General features: G+C 33.2%; 1 protein-coding gene across 2 annotated transcripts; it reads right to left on the reverse strand.

Moving 5' to 3' along the window:
- Positions 1-3,904: 3,904 nt before the first annotated feature.
- LOC110618188 (phosphoglucomutase, chloroplastic) lies at positions 3,905-13,512 on the reverse strand. 2 transcript variants are annotated; one of them, XM_043957691.1, is made up of 22 exons: positions 13,093-13,512; positions 12,932-12,997; positions 12,689-12,733; positions 12,502-12,594; positions 12,344-12,396; positions 12,048-12,099; positions 11,902-11,970; positions 11,157-11,225; positions 10,163-10,375; positions 10,034-10,086; positions 9,507-9,585; positions 9,360-9,424; positions 9,212-9,279; positions 7,494-7,612; positions 7,339-7,413; positions 7,108-7,223; positions 5,028-5,169; positions 4,819-4,900; positions 4,690-4,736; positions 4,498-4,575; positions 4,301-4,406; positions 3,905-4,162 (listed from the first exon to the last, which is right to left on the reverse strand). In XM_043957691.1, exons 1-22 carry the CDS (start codon positions 13,336-13,338, stop codon positions 4,095-4,097), a joined length of 2,004 nt encoding a protein of 667 aa, XP_043813626.1. In that variant the 5' UTR covers positions 13,339-13,512; the 3' UTR covers positions 3,905-4,094. The 2 variants fall into 2 exon arrangements, with proteins under 2 accessions (XP_043813626.1, XP_021616975.1); XM_021761283.2 differs by having other exon boundaries at positions 10,163-10,285; positions 13,093-13,511.
- Between the last annotated feature and the right edge of the window lie 868 nt (positions 13,513-14,380).

Here is a 14,380-nt window from a genome sequence, read left to right on the forward strand (position 1 = left end):
GAGAATGACTTTCAATGCGATAGTTTATTTCATTTGGATAGAGAGAAATACTGTTATATTTAAGCAATAACTTCCAAATGTAAATAGAGTTATATATAAGATTTTTTTTACTGTTAAACTGAGATTAGGTGATGCATATAGGTTTATTGACTGACATAGATGGAGTAGCTGAATTGATTCTTATCTAATGTGTCGCTTTATGTATAGGATGTTTTGAGGAATTATTATTGTTGGATAGTTGTATCTTGATTTTACTTTACTTTGCAATAAAATATTTTGCTTACCAAAAGAAAAAAGAAAGAGTTAAACTTAGAGAACCAAGGATTAAGATATTACCATTCTAGACCAAGTAATATATTTTATGTCTAACTGAAGATAAAAAATAAATCAGAAAAGTTAAATTAAAAAAACTGAACCTCAAAGATATAAATTTTGGATTTATTTCATGTAAAAAAAAAAAAAAAAAAAGGAGAGGATCTACCGTTGAGGGGAAAAAAGTCATTAATTAAGAATCGATTAGTTTACGTGAAAAAAATATAATAGGTCAATAAAATTTAAATATAAAATCAAAATTTTCTAAGTATAAGTTTTTGTATTGATGAACTGAGATTTGAAGATAAGATGTAGACTTGGATAGTGATTTGATTCGGTGAAAAAACTAATGAATTGGAATTATTCTAATGAGAAGTAAATGCTGAAAATGAACGAGAGTTAATGAACCCGGTGCTAAGTTTGGAGAAGTTGAGGTTTCTTGAAGGAGGAAAGATGGTAGTTTCAATGGGTTATGGAATGTCCTGGTTCGTGCTATGCCAATGATATCTATATTTTTTATCGTATTAATGTCACATGTATTTACCATTGAATATGATTAGAGGATTTTTCAGCAGGTTTGTCAGACAGCTTATTTAAAGGTGAACAGTTGGCTAATAAATATAGAGCCAACTAGCTCATATTTTGACTATCAGACACATTACATCGATATTGTTCATCGCATATGCATTTAATATCCGTTGTAGAACGAGTTTTAAACATATCTGTTTTTGCATTCCAAGTTTTAGCAGTCAGAGTATTGATGATTCGTTACTAGTATTTTATAGATTGGACTTTCTATTGCATGGTCGGATAAAACAGAAAAATTTAAATAACCCTTCCGAATCTTGTGAATACATATTTTGCGATCTTAATGGACAATTTATATATTTTTCATTTTTTTAGAAACCAGATAAAATTGGTTTATAATTAGCAAACGATAGTTAGAAGTTTTTTTTTTTTTTTTTTTTTCCAAAGTGGAAGGAACAATCCAAAAAGCAAGCAATTAGTTATGCTACTTCTTTTTTCCAACTTCAAGCGTGAGAGAGCATTAATAAAAGATTTGACACTTATTTTTCAAACTTAAAATCATAATAACACTCAGTAATTCTCATTAATCACTTGAGATTTCACGTATCTGAGAGGATCTTTCAGATAAAATTGACATTTCATCCGTTTCAAATTATAAACCATTTTCTTTTTTTAATATTAATTTATTAGTTATATTTCTAATATACTTTCATTTAATATGCATAAAATTTATTTGTTTTAATAATAATTTAACAATAAAATAGTATGAGTGGAGGGTTATTAATAAAAATAATATAAAATTTATTACTTTAACTATACTAACTATATTTTATTAATCTATGTAAAAAAATATCTTTGTGAAATAAGGGAGTATTTACCATCTTAAAAAATACGATTCTTTTTTTTTTTTGTTCCTGAATGAATCTTCCAATAAACATTAATGATGGGAATAAAATTTTTTATATTACACTAAATATTAGTATTAACGCATTATAGACTAATTATTGCATTTACAGACTTAATCAAATGCATTTATCGAATAAATTTGAGAAGTATCAGTTTCTACTTTTCGATATCTAATTTTTATTTAAAATATATATATATATATACTAATTATTGCCGATTATTAAAACTTAAATGGTTGATAAGAATTTCTCTTAAAATAAATAACATAATCAGGAATTCATTTATTAGAAATTAAGTGGCTCGTAAACCGAGTTCAATATTTTCTTCTCTTTTTTCTTTTAGGAAAATATCCCATCAAAACCAAATATATAAAAAAAAAAAAGTGATTGAAAGATTGAAAATATCCCCAGCATTATACTTGGGCATAATCTGCCAGCACTGATCAATCTGATTTGACAAGATCTAAAGAAGTGTACAAATTGGTAAAAATGGGGAAAACAGAAAAGAAATGGTTAGCAACAGGACACAGAACATGAAGGTCCATCAGTAAAGGCAACTAACATGAAGGTGGAGTTGTCACAATATCATGCACAGACAAGGTGGGGCAAACTCATTTTTCTCTTTAAGATCAAACCCCATGAAACTGATAGACCCAATAAGGTTGGATCTATAAACAACTATAGCTAAGGTGTTTGTGTCAGTTAGGACAAACACAGTTCCATTCTCTTATTATCCACTAAAAGTTTTGCTTACTTTTCCCTTTGTCTCCACAATTATTTGTTGGTGGGTCTGCTGGAGAATTTAATCCATATTACAAATGGGGAGCAGGGACAATCCGGATCGATTTTGGTTTTGGACTTTTGAAGAAAAAGGCAGGCATCCATTTCGATCATATTCAAAGTAACTTACTTCTCTTTGCCAAAGGAACTTGTGTGTCCATTTCAGGGGCAGCTAGAAGGCAAGAAACACAAACACGACTCAAGTTTTTTGCTTAGGCCACTCTGCATTCTAATATTTGAAAATCACTTGTGAATATTACTGTTCATCAACTGACTGTATTCACCTTGGAAGCTTGGTCGGTGATAATAGATTTATCATTTGTGCTGTACAAAGAGAGAGGAAGCCTTCAATTCTTACTGAAAAAGCACACTTCCAAGTGTGAAGAAGTGAGAATGTCACATCCAAAGAGAAAGGCATAAAAGTTTGTGAGAGGTGACTTAAACTAGTACATACAAAGCTTGAGAGGACAAAAATAAGTGTCCCAACATGTTGTCTATGTCTGGAGTGGTTGCTGTTCCATTATGAGATGAGCAAGTGTGTTGGCTTGCATTTGAAACGAGACTAGGATTACTTTAGCACAATATTTCGTTTCTCCCACCATAGCTTATCCACTATGGCTTTCATAAGGTGGCCATGTTTTGTCTTAGTTGTACACTCAGCGCCCACAAATGGTGGTCAGGATAGGTCATTGGATCATGGGTATCTTATCTGCTTAGGCCAAACCAATAGGATCAACCCTGATTCTAGCTACTTAGCTTCTTATAGTCACACCACAAGATTTTGCCCTTTCAAGAGTTGGCCATGTCCAAGATTTTTCAGGAATGCTCACCAGGTGGGTACCCAACACCATTATATTCTTAGTTCCTGTATGCACCACACATTCAATGGGCATTGCTATTTTGCAACTTGGTACCATCCAAGGCGCTGGCTGCTATATATTCTCTTGCCACTGCCCTTTAATCATTTAATATTATACTCTGCTCCTATCAACACTGTTACTAATTTCAACGATAAAGACGTTTCATGACAAAATACGCATAGTTTTCGAATTTTAATTATATTTTCCACTAGCTCCCTTTTTAATGTTTCCCATTGGTAATATTCTCATTCCAGTTCTTAAACCTGAAGCCCATATTCCAGAACCAGAAACTGAATAAAAGAATTATCTACCTCAGACAGAGAGAAAAAGAGTTTATTTGAATGACTTTCATAGCCATCAAAAACTAATTGATGATCAGGAAAATCTTATAGGCCTTTGAGTAGGCATCATATCATCAGATCAGATAACCGGAAGGTCAATCATCTTGATCATAACTAATGTGTATAACTTAAATTACCACCCATCCATGATAGTATCAAATCAACAAGTCAATCAAGATTAAAAGGCTGGAATCAAGTGACATTTTTATTTCCTCTCAAGTGTTTTTACATCACTAAAAATCATAATACCATATTGCTACAGAACGACCAAAATTGAAGGGAAAGAAAAGCGTATCGACAATTAAGCCAGAAAAAGACGAATTTCCAAGACGTCACTTGATTCATTATACTAAGGCTTCAAGGATGCTTTATGTGATAACTGTTGGCTTCTCCCTACCGGTGAAGTCCTTTAACTTTGATACAGACAATGCCAGATCTGAACGAATAAAAAACATCACAATTACATTTCCATTCCCCAAAAAAAAAAAAAAAAAAAAGAAGAAGAAGAAAGATTCAATGTTATGCATGTGAAGCTGAAGTAACATTTTTATGTGTAAATGAAATCCATACTTACCTATCAGTGGTTTCAAGGCTGTCTGGGCATCCATATCATGTTTAGAGGCATCTGGTTCAAACTGTTCGATGTACATTCTAACCGTTGCACCAGCAGATCCAGTTCCCTGTAACACGCAGAAATTACTGTTACAAAAAAGAAAAGTGAAACATATAAAGCTTCAGATGCTGAAAGGAAAACAACCAAGTGGCACATACAGATAACCGAAATATTATCCTTGATCCATCAGTGAAAACAAATCGAACCCCTTGCTTTGTTACCACACTTCCATCCACCTGACGAATTTGCATTAAAAACAAAAAGTCAAACACAATATGCGAAGTTTCAAATTACAATAGCCTCCAGGAAATAAAGCAAAGATAACAAACACACACTGCATTTCAACTTACAGGATCAGTGTACTTGAAGTCATCGGCATACTGAAGGGCATAACTACCTGTACTCACCAATTTTATGATGGACAAACATTTTCATAGTAGAAACATGATTAAATGAGAATAATTTACGCACAAACTTACCATATTTATCTCCTGGTTTGCTTTTAGAGACCAAATCTCTCAGACATTCTATCATTTTATTTGCTCCTTCAGACTCACACTCCTGAAAAAGAAGTCAGATTCCTGAGAAAATCCAACTTACCCTGGGAGGTTTAACATCAATAACTCAAAATAACTACTCTAGTGATTACAGCAAATTAGAAATATTCAAGCCACGGTTTGATGCTTACTTCATAATCATATCTAGAAAAGAAATTTCTTCCAAATTTTGCCCAGTGCTCTTTCACAACATCAGCAACAGATACTAACTTGTCCCCTGGTTTCTTGTCCTTGTTTCTGTATGCAATAATTGAAAGCCAAGCCAGCACAGCCCTGCCATTTGAAATTTAAGTTATTCCAACTGGGTTTGACAGTATTCGGTAACAGAAGAAAGAAAGACATGCTAAAATGAAAATATAGGAGGAAAAGGAGCCATATAAATGATACCCATTGCTTTTACAAATGAAAATGATCAGTCACTTCCACCATAAACCTAGTAAAAAGTATGAAAGAACTCAAGGAACATAATCAACATTAATGCTAACCAATTATTGCTTATACACTCAAATACAACAATTCCAATGAGGTTTTTGTTAATCCAACATGGAAAGTATATCCCTGCTATTTCTGTTGTTAGGGTCCATTTGTGCAGGTGATCATTTAAAATGAAAGGGAATTTGAATTTGACACTATGTTTGCGTTTTATGATTTTTCACCAGCAAAACAATCCGAATCCACCTTCATTTTAAATGCACATCAATCAAGATGAATTCTTGTAAACATTTTAAATGTGCAATCAAAACAAATCCTGCATTTCTGACTTGAAATTCCATTATAAGGTCAAGCAAATGATGAGAATAAAATTTATATATGTTGGATGCAGTTACACAAGAATAGATCATCCACTTCATCCACACCCTTCTCTTTGTTGGAAGAGAAAAACCAACATGATATATTTTAGGCATACACCATGGTCCCAGCTCCCAAGGCAAAGTTCATGGCATAATGGCAGGTTAGCAGCCTCTATTGCCACTGAATAAGCTCCATTGAAATTCAAGAAATGTTCAATGATAAGAACCATGGTCTTAAATAACCGCCGTTATGTGGTGTAATGGCCGTTATTTACAGGTTTTGAAGGTGCCCATGGCCGTTAAGGCGATAAAATTTTGTTGATGAAACAGCTGTTATATGCAATGGTAATGGCCGTTAAGTAACTGCCGTAACGGTCGTTACTTTTCTTTTCACAGCAGAAAACTTCAGATAAGCTTTTTTTCTTCACAAGCAGCCTTAGTCACATGAATATGAATTAGTGAAGGGTTCTTCCACAGCAGCCTTCATTCATATTCATATTCCAAAGCAAAAAAACTTGAAAAAACATTCATATTTTTCTCAAGTTCTATCACAGCAGCCTATATTTACTGATATCAATCAACTTCTTTTCAACTCTCTCGAATTTCTCTCAAACTTCACTACCTTTTAAGTGTTTCTTTGATACATTTGTACTTATTATTTGATATGTTTATACTTGTTAAGTTGTATAACTTAATAATAAGTAGAAATATATCAAATAAACACAAAACTAAGTTAACTTGTTAAGTTGTATAACTATTATAAATAGAAATATATCAAATAGACACAAAACTAAGTTAACTTGTTAAGTTGTATAACTTAATAATAAGTAGAAATATATCAAATAAACACAAAACTAAGTTAACTTAGTTTTGTGTTTATTTGATATATTTCTACCTATTATTAAGTCATATAACTTAGTTTTGATTATATTTTCAAATATTTTATAGTTTCATGAACTTTGTAAATTTTCCAAAAAAATTGCATCACGACAAGCCGTTATCATTACGTTATAACCGTCATAGGCCTGTTTCCATTACCTGTGGCAACGACCACGAATGTGGCCGTGATTTAAAACCATGGTAAGAACCCACCAACAATTCAATAACAGACTTTGACAAAATCATATACCACAAATAGCCAATCCCGAGGTCTGGGATATGGAATAACACCTGCGGAGTGAGATTCTCATCCTTATTTTTATACACAAGTTTTTGTCATAATTTGTGCATGCACAACAAAGTCAAGATGCTAGGATAGTTGCCAGGCCTAGAATTGCACAGCCAGCCTTAAGTAGTGAATTCTGCTGAGTTGACAATTGACAAGCAATAATATGCAGATAAGAATTAAGAGCTCTTAGTGTTAGTATGTGGGTGACTTTTTCTACTGACAATCCGATATAAATGTCATAATCACACTTACCATATGCCATCCTTCTCACGAATGTGATCAGAACCAGTTCCAAAACTCTCTTCCCCACAAATTGACAACTTCTCAGCATCCATAAGATTTCCAAAAAATTTCCAACCAGTGGGGACCTAGAACCAAGAAAGAAGAATATTCAATAGGATTCAAGCATCTCTAGAGATGTATACTGCCCCATAACCTTATTTTTTTGTTCACAATATCACTGTTTTGTTTGAAACCCTTAACCTCAAAAAAAGGAAGATTCAATTTTTCAGCCACACGATCCAGTGCACCACTTGTTGGCATGGACCGCGCTAAACCCTGAGAATTGGAACAGAAGTCATTTCCCTTTCTTTCTCTGAAAAGAAATAACAAATGTAAAAGGATAGATTTATTCCTACCTTAGGACCACTCTTGAAGTACGGGATGGCTCCTTGTGAATTGGCAGCAATGATTGCAACAGAATCTGAAGGAGTGACAAAAAATCCTCTACCTAGGATCATGTTTCTGTCACCATCTCCTACATGATGATTAAGAAAAAGAAAATCAAATGCAAGCCAACAAAAATATACTTCTATGTAAAAATATGATAATAGAAATTACATTTTTATTATAAAGGTGCTGACGTTTTACAGGAATTCAAAAGATTTGCTAATAAGGGAAACAAATATTTCATCATGATAAAGACAAAAAAAAGATTAGTATTGAATGATTGAAAAAGAAACATAAATTGTTCATTCGTATAAAACAGACAATAAACATGACTCCATACGATAAAAAACCTAAAATTTTCAACTTTCATCCACTCCTACCTATCTGCCCCAGCAGCAATCTTGTCAAATGAACACACTTAACAGAAAGTCCAACAACATAATAAACTAATGCACAAACATACTGATTTCAAGATTTACAAATCCACAAATTTTTCCCAATGATAAGGACTGCAAGTAAATTAAGACTCATCTTTCCTTTCAGCAAATGGCAGCAAACAAGATTATCTAAGCAAGGCCAACCATTAGTTACATATTCTCAGCATCAAAATCCATCCTAAAGGGAATTTAAGAGGGGCTCAGGTTGAAATCATTTCAAGAAACCTTATCAAGCTAGATCACTGCAGATTTGATGGAAACCGAGTTTGGTTGAAACTTGAAAGGCTATATTAAATGGTTTGCCACCCAAATCAATCAGTATGTCTTGCAAGGTCCTCATGTAACAAATGCAGTTTAGCTGCTCCAAAATTCTTCCATTATTTCATCCTGCAAGACTGGTTTTGCTCTTTGACTCCTTTTTCCTTCATAATATAATCTATCTGGATAAGGTATTAAGACCACAGCATAAAACCAATTTCCCCTAATTTGAAACTCAATCTGATATTCTCATTGCATAACTCGTGAAGCAATGTAACCTAACCTGGAGAACTGACTCTCAGATTGACTTGATTGATTAGTGAATAAGCAAGGAAGTGATAAATTCACATAGAAACCTGATCCGGATACATGTCATAGAAAAAATAAATAAGATGGAAATTCTAATTTTATAATGCATGCATGCAATTAGACGTTTCTCTTTATGTCAATATTGCATAACCAAGCTTAGAATATGTCCAGTCGGGCCTCACCGAATATTTAATTATCAGTAATTGAGCCTCACCAAAATTATAGTTCTAATCACATAAGGCCTTTAGAAATTAGCTTCTCAGCTGTGTTATATTTTATAAATGCATTTCAATAATTTTTTTCTCCCCTAGTTTTTTTAAACTTTTTCCACTCCCCTCCATTTCCGTAGTAGAACGGTAGGCTGGGGATAACCAACACATCTTGCATTCCAACAAAAAAAAATCACAGGAATCTTTCAACGCTCATTTATGATGAAGATTTATTTTGTTGATCTTGTAAATGCATTTATAGAACCCTTAATATTTATAACTGAAACCAAAATATTCTACTCTTCTTATATCCTTCTGTTACCAAAAAAAATGTCAGTCTGAAGCATCAAGAAAATTACTGAATACATCATAAATGCATGTGAATATGAGCAAACATGCCAATAAGGAAATGGAAAAACATGAGATTCATGCCAAATAAGCAGAATTGTGCCTCTTTCAGGTCATTTAACATACCATCACTTGCAGCTCCAAAATCAGGCCCATTCTCACTGTACAAAATTTTCACCAAATCCTTGGCATATCTGTTTTGTGATTCAAATCAAAGTCAGCAAGCTTTCAAATAATTTCAGATTACTTCCACTTTAGTAGGCATCATACTTACGTTAGATTAGGATCCGGATGACCATGCCCAAAATCCTCCAAAGGCACTCCATTTGAAATTGAATCCTAAAAGAAAATTCTAATATCCTATTTAAAACTCAGGCATAGCCAAACACTACTTTCCAAATATTTTATGTGAGGAACGTACTGGACTGGCTCCCAGCTTGTCGACAAAGATGGGCTTTGCATAAGCACCAGTGACAGCATGCATGGCATCAAAGATAAAACTGAAATACAACACCAAGTGCAACACATTTAAGATCAGAACATTAAGCATAGTTTCAACAGTGCCTATGATTGCAAAAGAGTACAGTAAATAGTTTGTATCTGAGTTGCAACAGAACAGAAGTCATGATTCTGTAAAGAAAAATGTTGGAGTTTTTCTCTTCTTTTGGAACATCAGAATGGAAGAGAAAAAGGAGCAACTGGTACTAGGTAGACATAAATATCAAAGAACACAGATTATTATAATGGCAAATAAGAATGTCGATCTAAACATTTTTGCAAGTGTCATTAAGTAGACATTGAAGAACAAATACAACTGCAAATACGGCAAATATAAGAGTGGCCTAGTGAAACCATTACAAAAAGATATGTGAGAAAAGTTCAGGGCAATCTTATGGACTTGATTTGAGATAAGATATAAGGACAGTAACTAAAAGAGGACTTGTATACCTGAAATCTGGCCGTAAAAGAAGACTTCTGATGAGCTCAAAATCAAATACATGCTGCAAAGAATCTCATACAATTACTGATGGTCAACCACATGAATTCATTGAAAGATGAAAAGTGTTGGTCTCTAACCTCCATTAGCTCCAAGTAGTCAGAAACTGGGTCCACTACTTCAACAATGAAGTTCCCATATTTTGTGACTCCGAGACGAGAGAGGTCAACATCAGGAATATCTGCTACTTTAATCTCAGATATCTGCAAGAATGACACCGAGATTAAAAGGCTCAACACATGGAAGCCAGGCGGCTGATGGAATTTAGGTGCAGTCCAAAACATGGAGCTCAACTTGCAAAATTGGAAAGGCATATCATCTTTTAGAAGAAAAGAATAGATAAACATAATCTTCAAGAGACATTATAACAAAATATTAAAAATAAAATAAAAATATAAAAATAGGCAAAAGCAGGATTTAATTGAAAAAAAATAAAAAAAGCAAACCACATACTTCTAATTCATATGATTCTTCAACATAGCAATATCTAAAATCAGCCAACATACTCTATATTAAATGAAGAAGCATTTTGTTCATATTTTAATTGGCCACAACAGCCAACCTAGTACGTAGCTAGTTTGTTCAAGTTTTACATATTAAGGTCCTTGATGTACTAGAAAATATGTAGCAAAGCTTGAGAGGGTTTATTGTGAAAACTAAGCCAAAACCCAAGCCCCTTTACGACATATTGGTTTTGCCAAGGCTGCTCTAACAGAGCGGGTACGATCTTGTATAAGGATCTTGGTATAAGCTTCTAATTTTATATTTCTTAAGAAGAGACTCAAATAAATTTCTCATCAATAGTATGGTGGTGCCATAATTTTCACCTCCTTTTCACATTCTCTGACTTGAGAAATTCCATTTTAAGATTGACAAGGAAGTAAACTAAATTTTATCTTGAACGTTCAATTTATGTTATAGAAACTTAATAGTATTTTAAAATTTATCCTTGCAAGAGGAGTAAACTTGAAAAGGCCGATTGAAAACCTATATCTTAATTTTTCTCTTCTAAAAGGACACAAAAGCAAGAAGCATATGGTCACACCTAAGAAAGGTAAACAACAGGATACTTACAGAAAGTGTATTTCCATAAATCTTGTCAGTGATGGACTCAGGTGCAGGTTGCCCGCTGTTGTAATTAAACTGGAAAATCAACAGAAACATGATATTTACGTCAGTGACATGAAAGTTTAGAGATTCCTACGCACACCAAATTGTCAATTGTACAATTTTTTTTATGCAATCCCATAACTTCATCCATATAATTACATATTTTCAGACACCATGATGCACTACTTTGTTTATCTAGAACATGCAAGCCAAATATTAAGATTTTGAATACAGCCAAGTATTTCATCTATAATGTAATGGTTTTGCCCATTATTATAATAAAAAAGCTATAATTGAATTTTTTATGCATGAGATGCATAAACAAAAATAAATAAATAAATAAAATCCAACAATCAATCTGTGAGAACATGAAACGCACAGAGTTGTTGGATCATGCAAAAAACTTTATATATATACACTAAAATTGTCAAGTGATAAACAAGAAGCAGGCAGCTCAGCAACTACTAGGACTAGTAGTATGAATGTATGATGACAAAGACTAGCGAGTCAATTTACTGTATCATACATATCTGCCCATCACACTTAAATGCCATATTCTCGTGCATTGGTTAAAAAACAAAGTGGATGTATGAGGCTGCACTGCAGTTGGTTTAAAGTCAACATGAAACTTCAGCAACATCTCATGAAGGCAAATCTCATAGAGACATGAGCTACGCTAAGTATACATTTTCTGGCACTTGTAATTCACCTTGATACCCCAATCATATTCGGGGCCTCCAGGATTATGGCTTGCGCTCATTATAAATCCACCATTGGCCTGTCCAAACATTTGCTCAATTAACAACCAAAAAAGGTGAAAAATTAGTAATAATTAGATGAGAATCATGGGCTGACCTTCCTCTTTCGAATCACAGCAGAAACAGCTGGTGTAGACATAATACCTTCCCTGCAATTGTGGAATATTAGCGTTCATAACAAAGGCATCCAGAAGAAAAAGAAATATAGATTTATTGACTTTGAAAAAAAAAAAAAAGACAATATCACGTAATTTGAACAAGTAGATAAAAAGAAGAAAACTACTGCCGAGATTTCCAATGTGATTATCAAGCAAACTAACTGGAAAAGGGCATAGTTCAAAATTCATCATAAGAAATTCGCATATGAGAACAAAAGGCGATCAAAATACTCACTTGCCAACCAGGATTTTACCAACACCATTCCCTGCTGCAATTTTTATGATTATCTGCAATCCAAATCCGACTTTAGTAGTGAGAGACAGAGGAATTGTATAACCAAGCAAACGGAATATGAAAAAATTCATGCCAGAACGATAAGAACAAAATATGACCTGTGAAGCTTCTTTGTTGAAGTAACGACCATCCCCTCCTAAGACCAACAACCCATTCTTGTAATCCTCTGGAGGTAATGAATTAAACAATGCCTGCGCATGCAAAAGCCAAAAATTCACTAAAACCATTCAATCGTAAATGCTAAGGCATAAATTTAATGCCACAGAACGTGTAAAAGAATCAGACCTGGATCCAGTTCGCAAGGTAATTTTCTTGCATGAATACTTTAACCTGCAAAACGAAGTAATTTATCCAGAATGAATAAGTGCAACCCGACGATCTCGAGACCAAACATATAAGATATCAACAACTGGCATAAGACTCAGCACTCTAATTTATTTGTCTCTACGAGCAACAAACAGACAAATGGATTCACAATGCCGTGCAGAAAACAAATAGAACGAAGAAACAGTGCTAAGTAGAAGGTACCTTCTTTCGAAGCCCACTAGTCCCCGTCTTCTGCCCCTCGATCGGCTTCGTTGCCACTGAATTAATCTGCAAAACATGAGAATCAAATTCACAAATGCTATAATACATACAAAAAGCGACAGCAGACAGAGACAGGTACAGAGAGAGGGGGGAGAAAGAACCTTGATGCCTTCAGGTTCGGCGATGGCAGTGGAAGAGGATGCTTTGATGGAGAGAGAGTGAGAAAGTGAGGTTTTCAAAAGAGGAAATTTCGGAGAGAATGTATGAGAAGATGAAAGCAAAGAGAATGATGAGATTGGAGGAGAAATGATGGTCGCATTTCCATTTCCGTTAACATTTGAATGCTTAAACTTGGAAATAGTGTGAGAGAAGACGTTTTCTACTCTAAAACAAGAAGAGGAGGCCATTGTTACAGCTACTGCAATTCGTTATTGCCTCTCCCTCTATATGTGCATTGGAGGAAGCGGAGAACAAGAGAGAAGATCTCGAGATTTAGAGTATTATTGATTAATTATTCGTTAGGAAATCTAAGACTGCCTCGTGTCGTTGATAGGATCATCCTCCTCATTCTATCATGTGAACTGCCTTTTTTTGCTCCCATTATTTATTTATTCTTTTTAACTTTACTTTTATTTTTCCTTTTTTCTAATTTTGGAAGGAGAACATTCCAAATTCCAATGGCATTTGGGCCGGTAAAGCCCACAAATCAAATGCTTATTTGTAACACAAAAAAGTTTACGTGTCGACTGTGGATTTCTTTTATGCAATCAGAAATCACTGGGCCATTGCCCTTCCGCAATCGAGAAAGCCCAAGGACATCAGTACACAGTACTCTTGCGTTTCATAGATAATTTAGAATGTAAAATTTAGAATATTAACGTTAAATATTAATTATTTTAATAGTTAGCGGTTTTAATAGCTTCCAGTTACTTTTATAGTTATTAGCTAAATATTTAAAAGAAATAATTTTTTATAATTTATTTTTTAATCTCTAAAGAGTATTATTTTAATATATTTAAAACGCCAATGTTACTTTAAAATTTATTGTAGAATAGGCTTATAAATGTGAATATCATTTTATTTGATTGGAAATCTGAAATGAATTGAAAAATAATGTTTAAATTGACTTTTAAATGCCAAAATTATATTATTTAAACTTTTATATTAAAATCAAATCCAAATGACTTATTTCAATTTTTTTTGTATATAAAATAGCCTTATATTTGTTTCAAATAAAAAGGCTTTATAATTAATAAATTAATAAAAAATTATTAATAATAAAATACTAATATGTAAAAAGAAAAAAAAATAAAGCACACTAAATTATAAATAGAAAATATAATTATATTTTATTGATCAAAAGCTGCTCCATGCATATATTTTCAGCACTTTGATGATATAAGTATTGAGATAACTTTTACATCTTAATTTATGGAATTATTTCTTCTC

Source organism: Manihot esculenta, chromosome 6 (genome assembly GCF_001659605.2).
Source record: "Manihot esculenta cultivar AM560-2 chromosome 6, M.esculenta_v8, whole genome shotgun sequence".
NCBI classification, from domain to species: Eukaryota; Viridiplantae; Streptophyta; class Magnoliopsida; order Malpighiales; family Euphorbiaceae; genus Manihot; species Manihot esculenta.

Excerpts from the sequence above, each read along its gene's own strand:
- LOC110618188 (XM_043957691.1), bottom strand. The coding sequence starts at position 13,338 with ATGGCCTCCTCTTCTTGTTTTAGAGTAGAAAACGTCTTCTCTCACACT. Across the intron at positions 4,576-4,689 it reads ACTTCAAGTACACTGATCCT|GTGGATGGAAGTGTGGTAAC; the intron begins GTAAGTTGAAAT and ends CAAATTCGTCAG. Across the intron at positions 4,407-4,497 it reads GGATAATATTTCGGTTATCT|GGAACTGGATCTGCTGGTGC; the intron begins GTATGTGCCACT and ends TGCGTGTTACAG.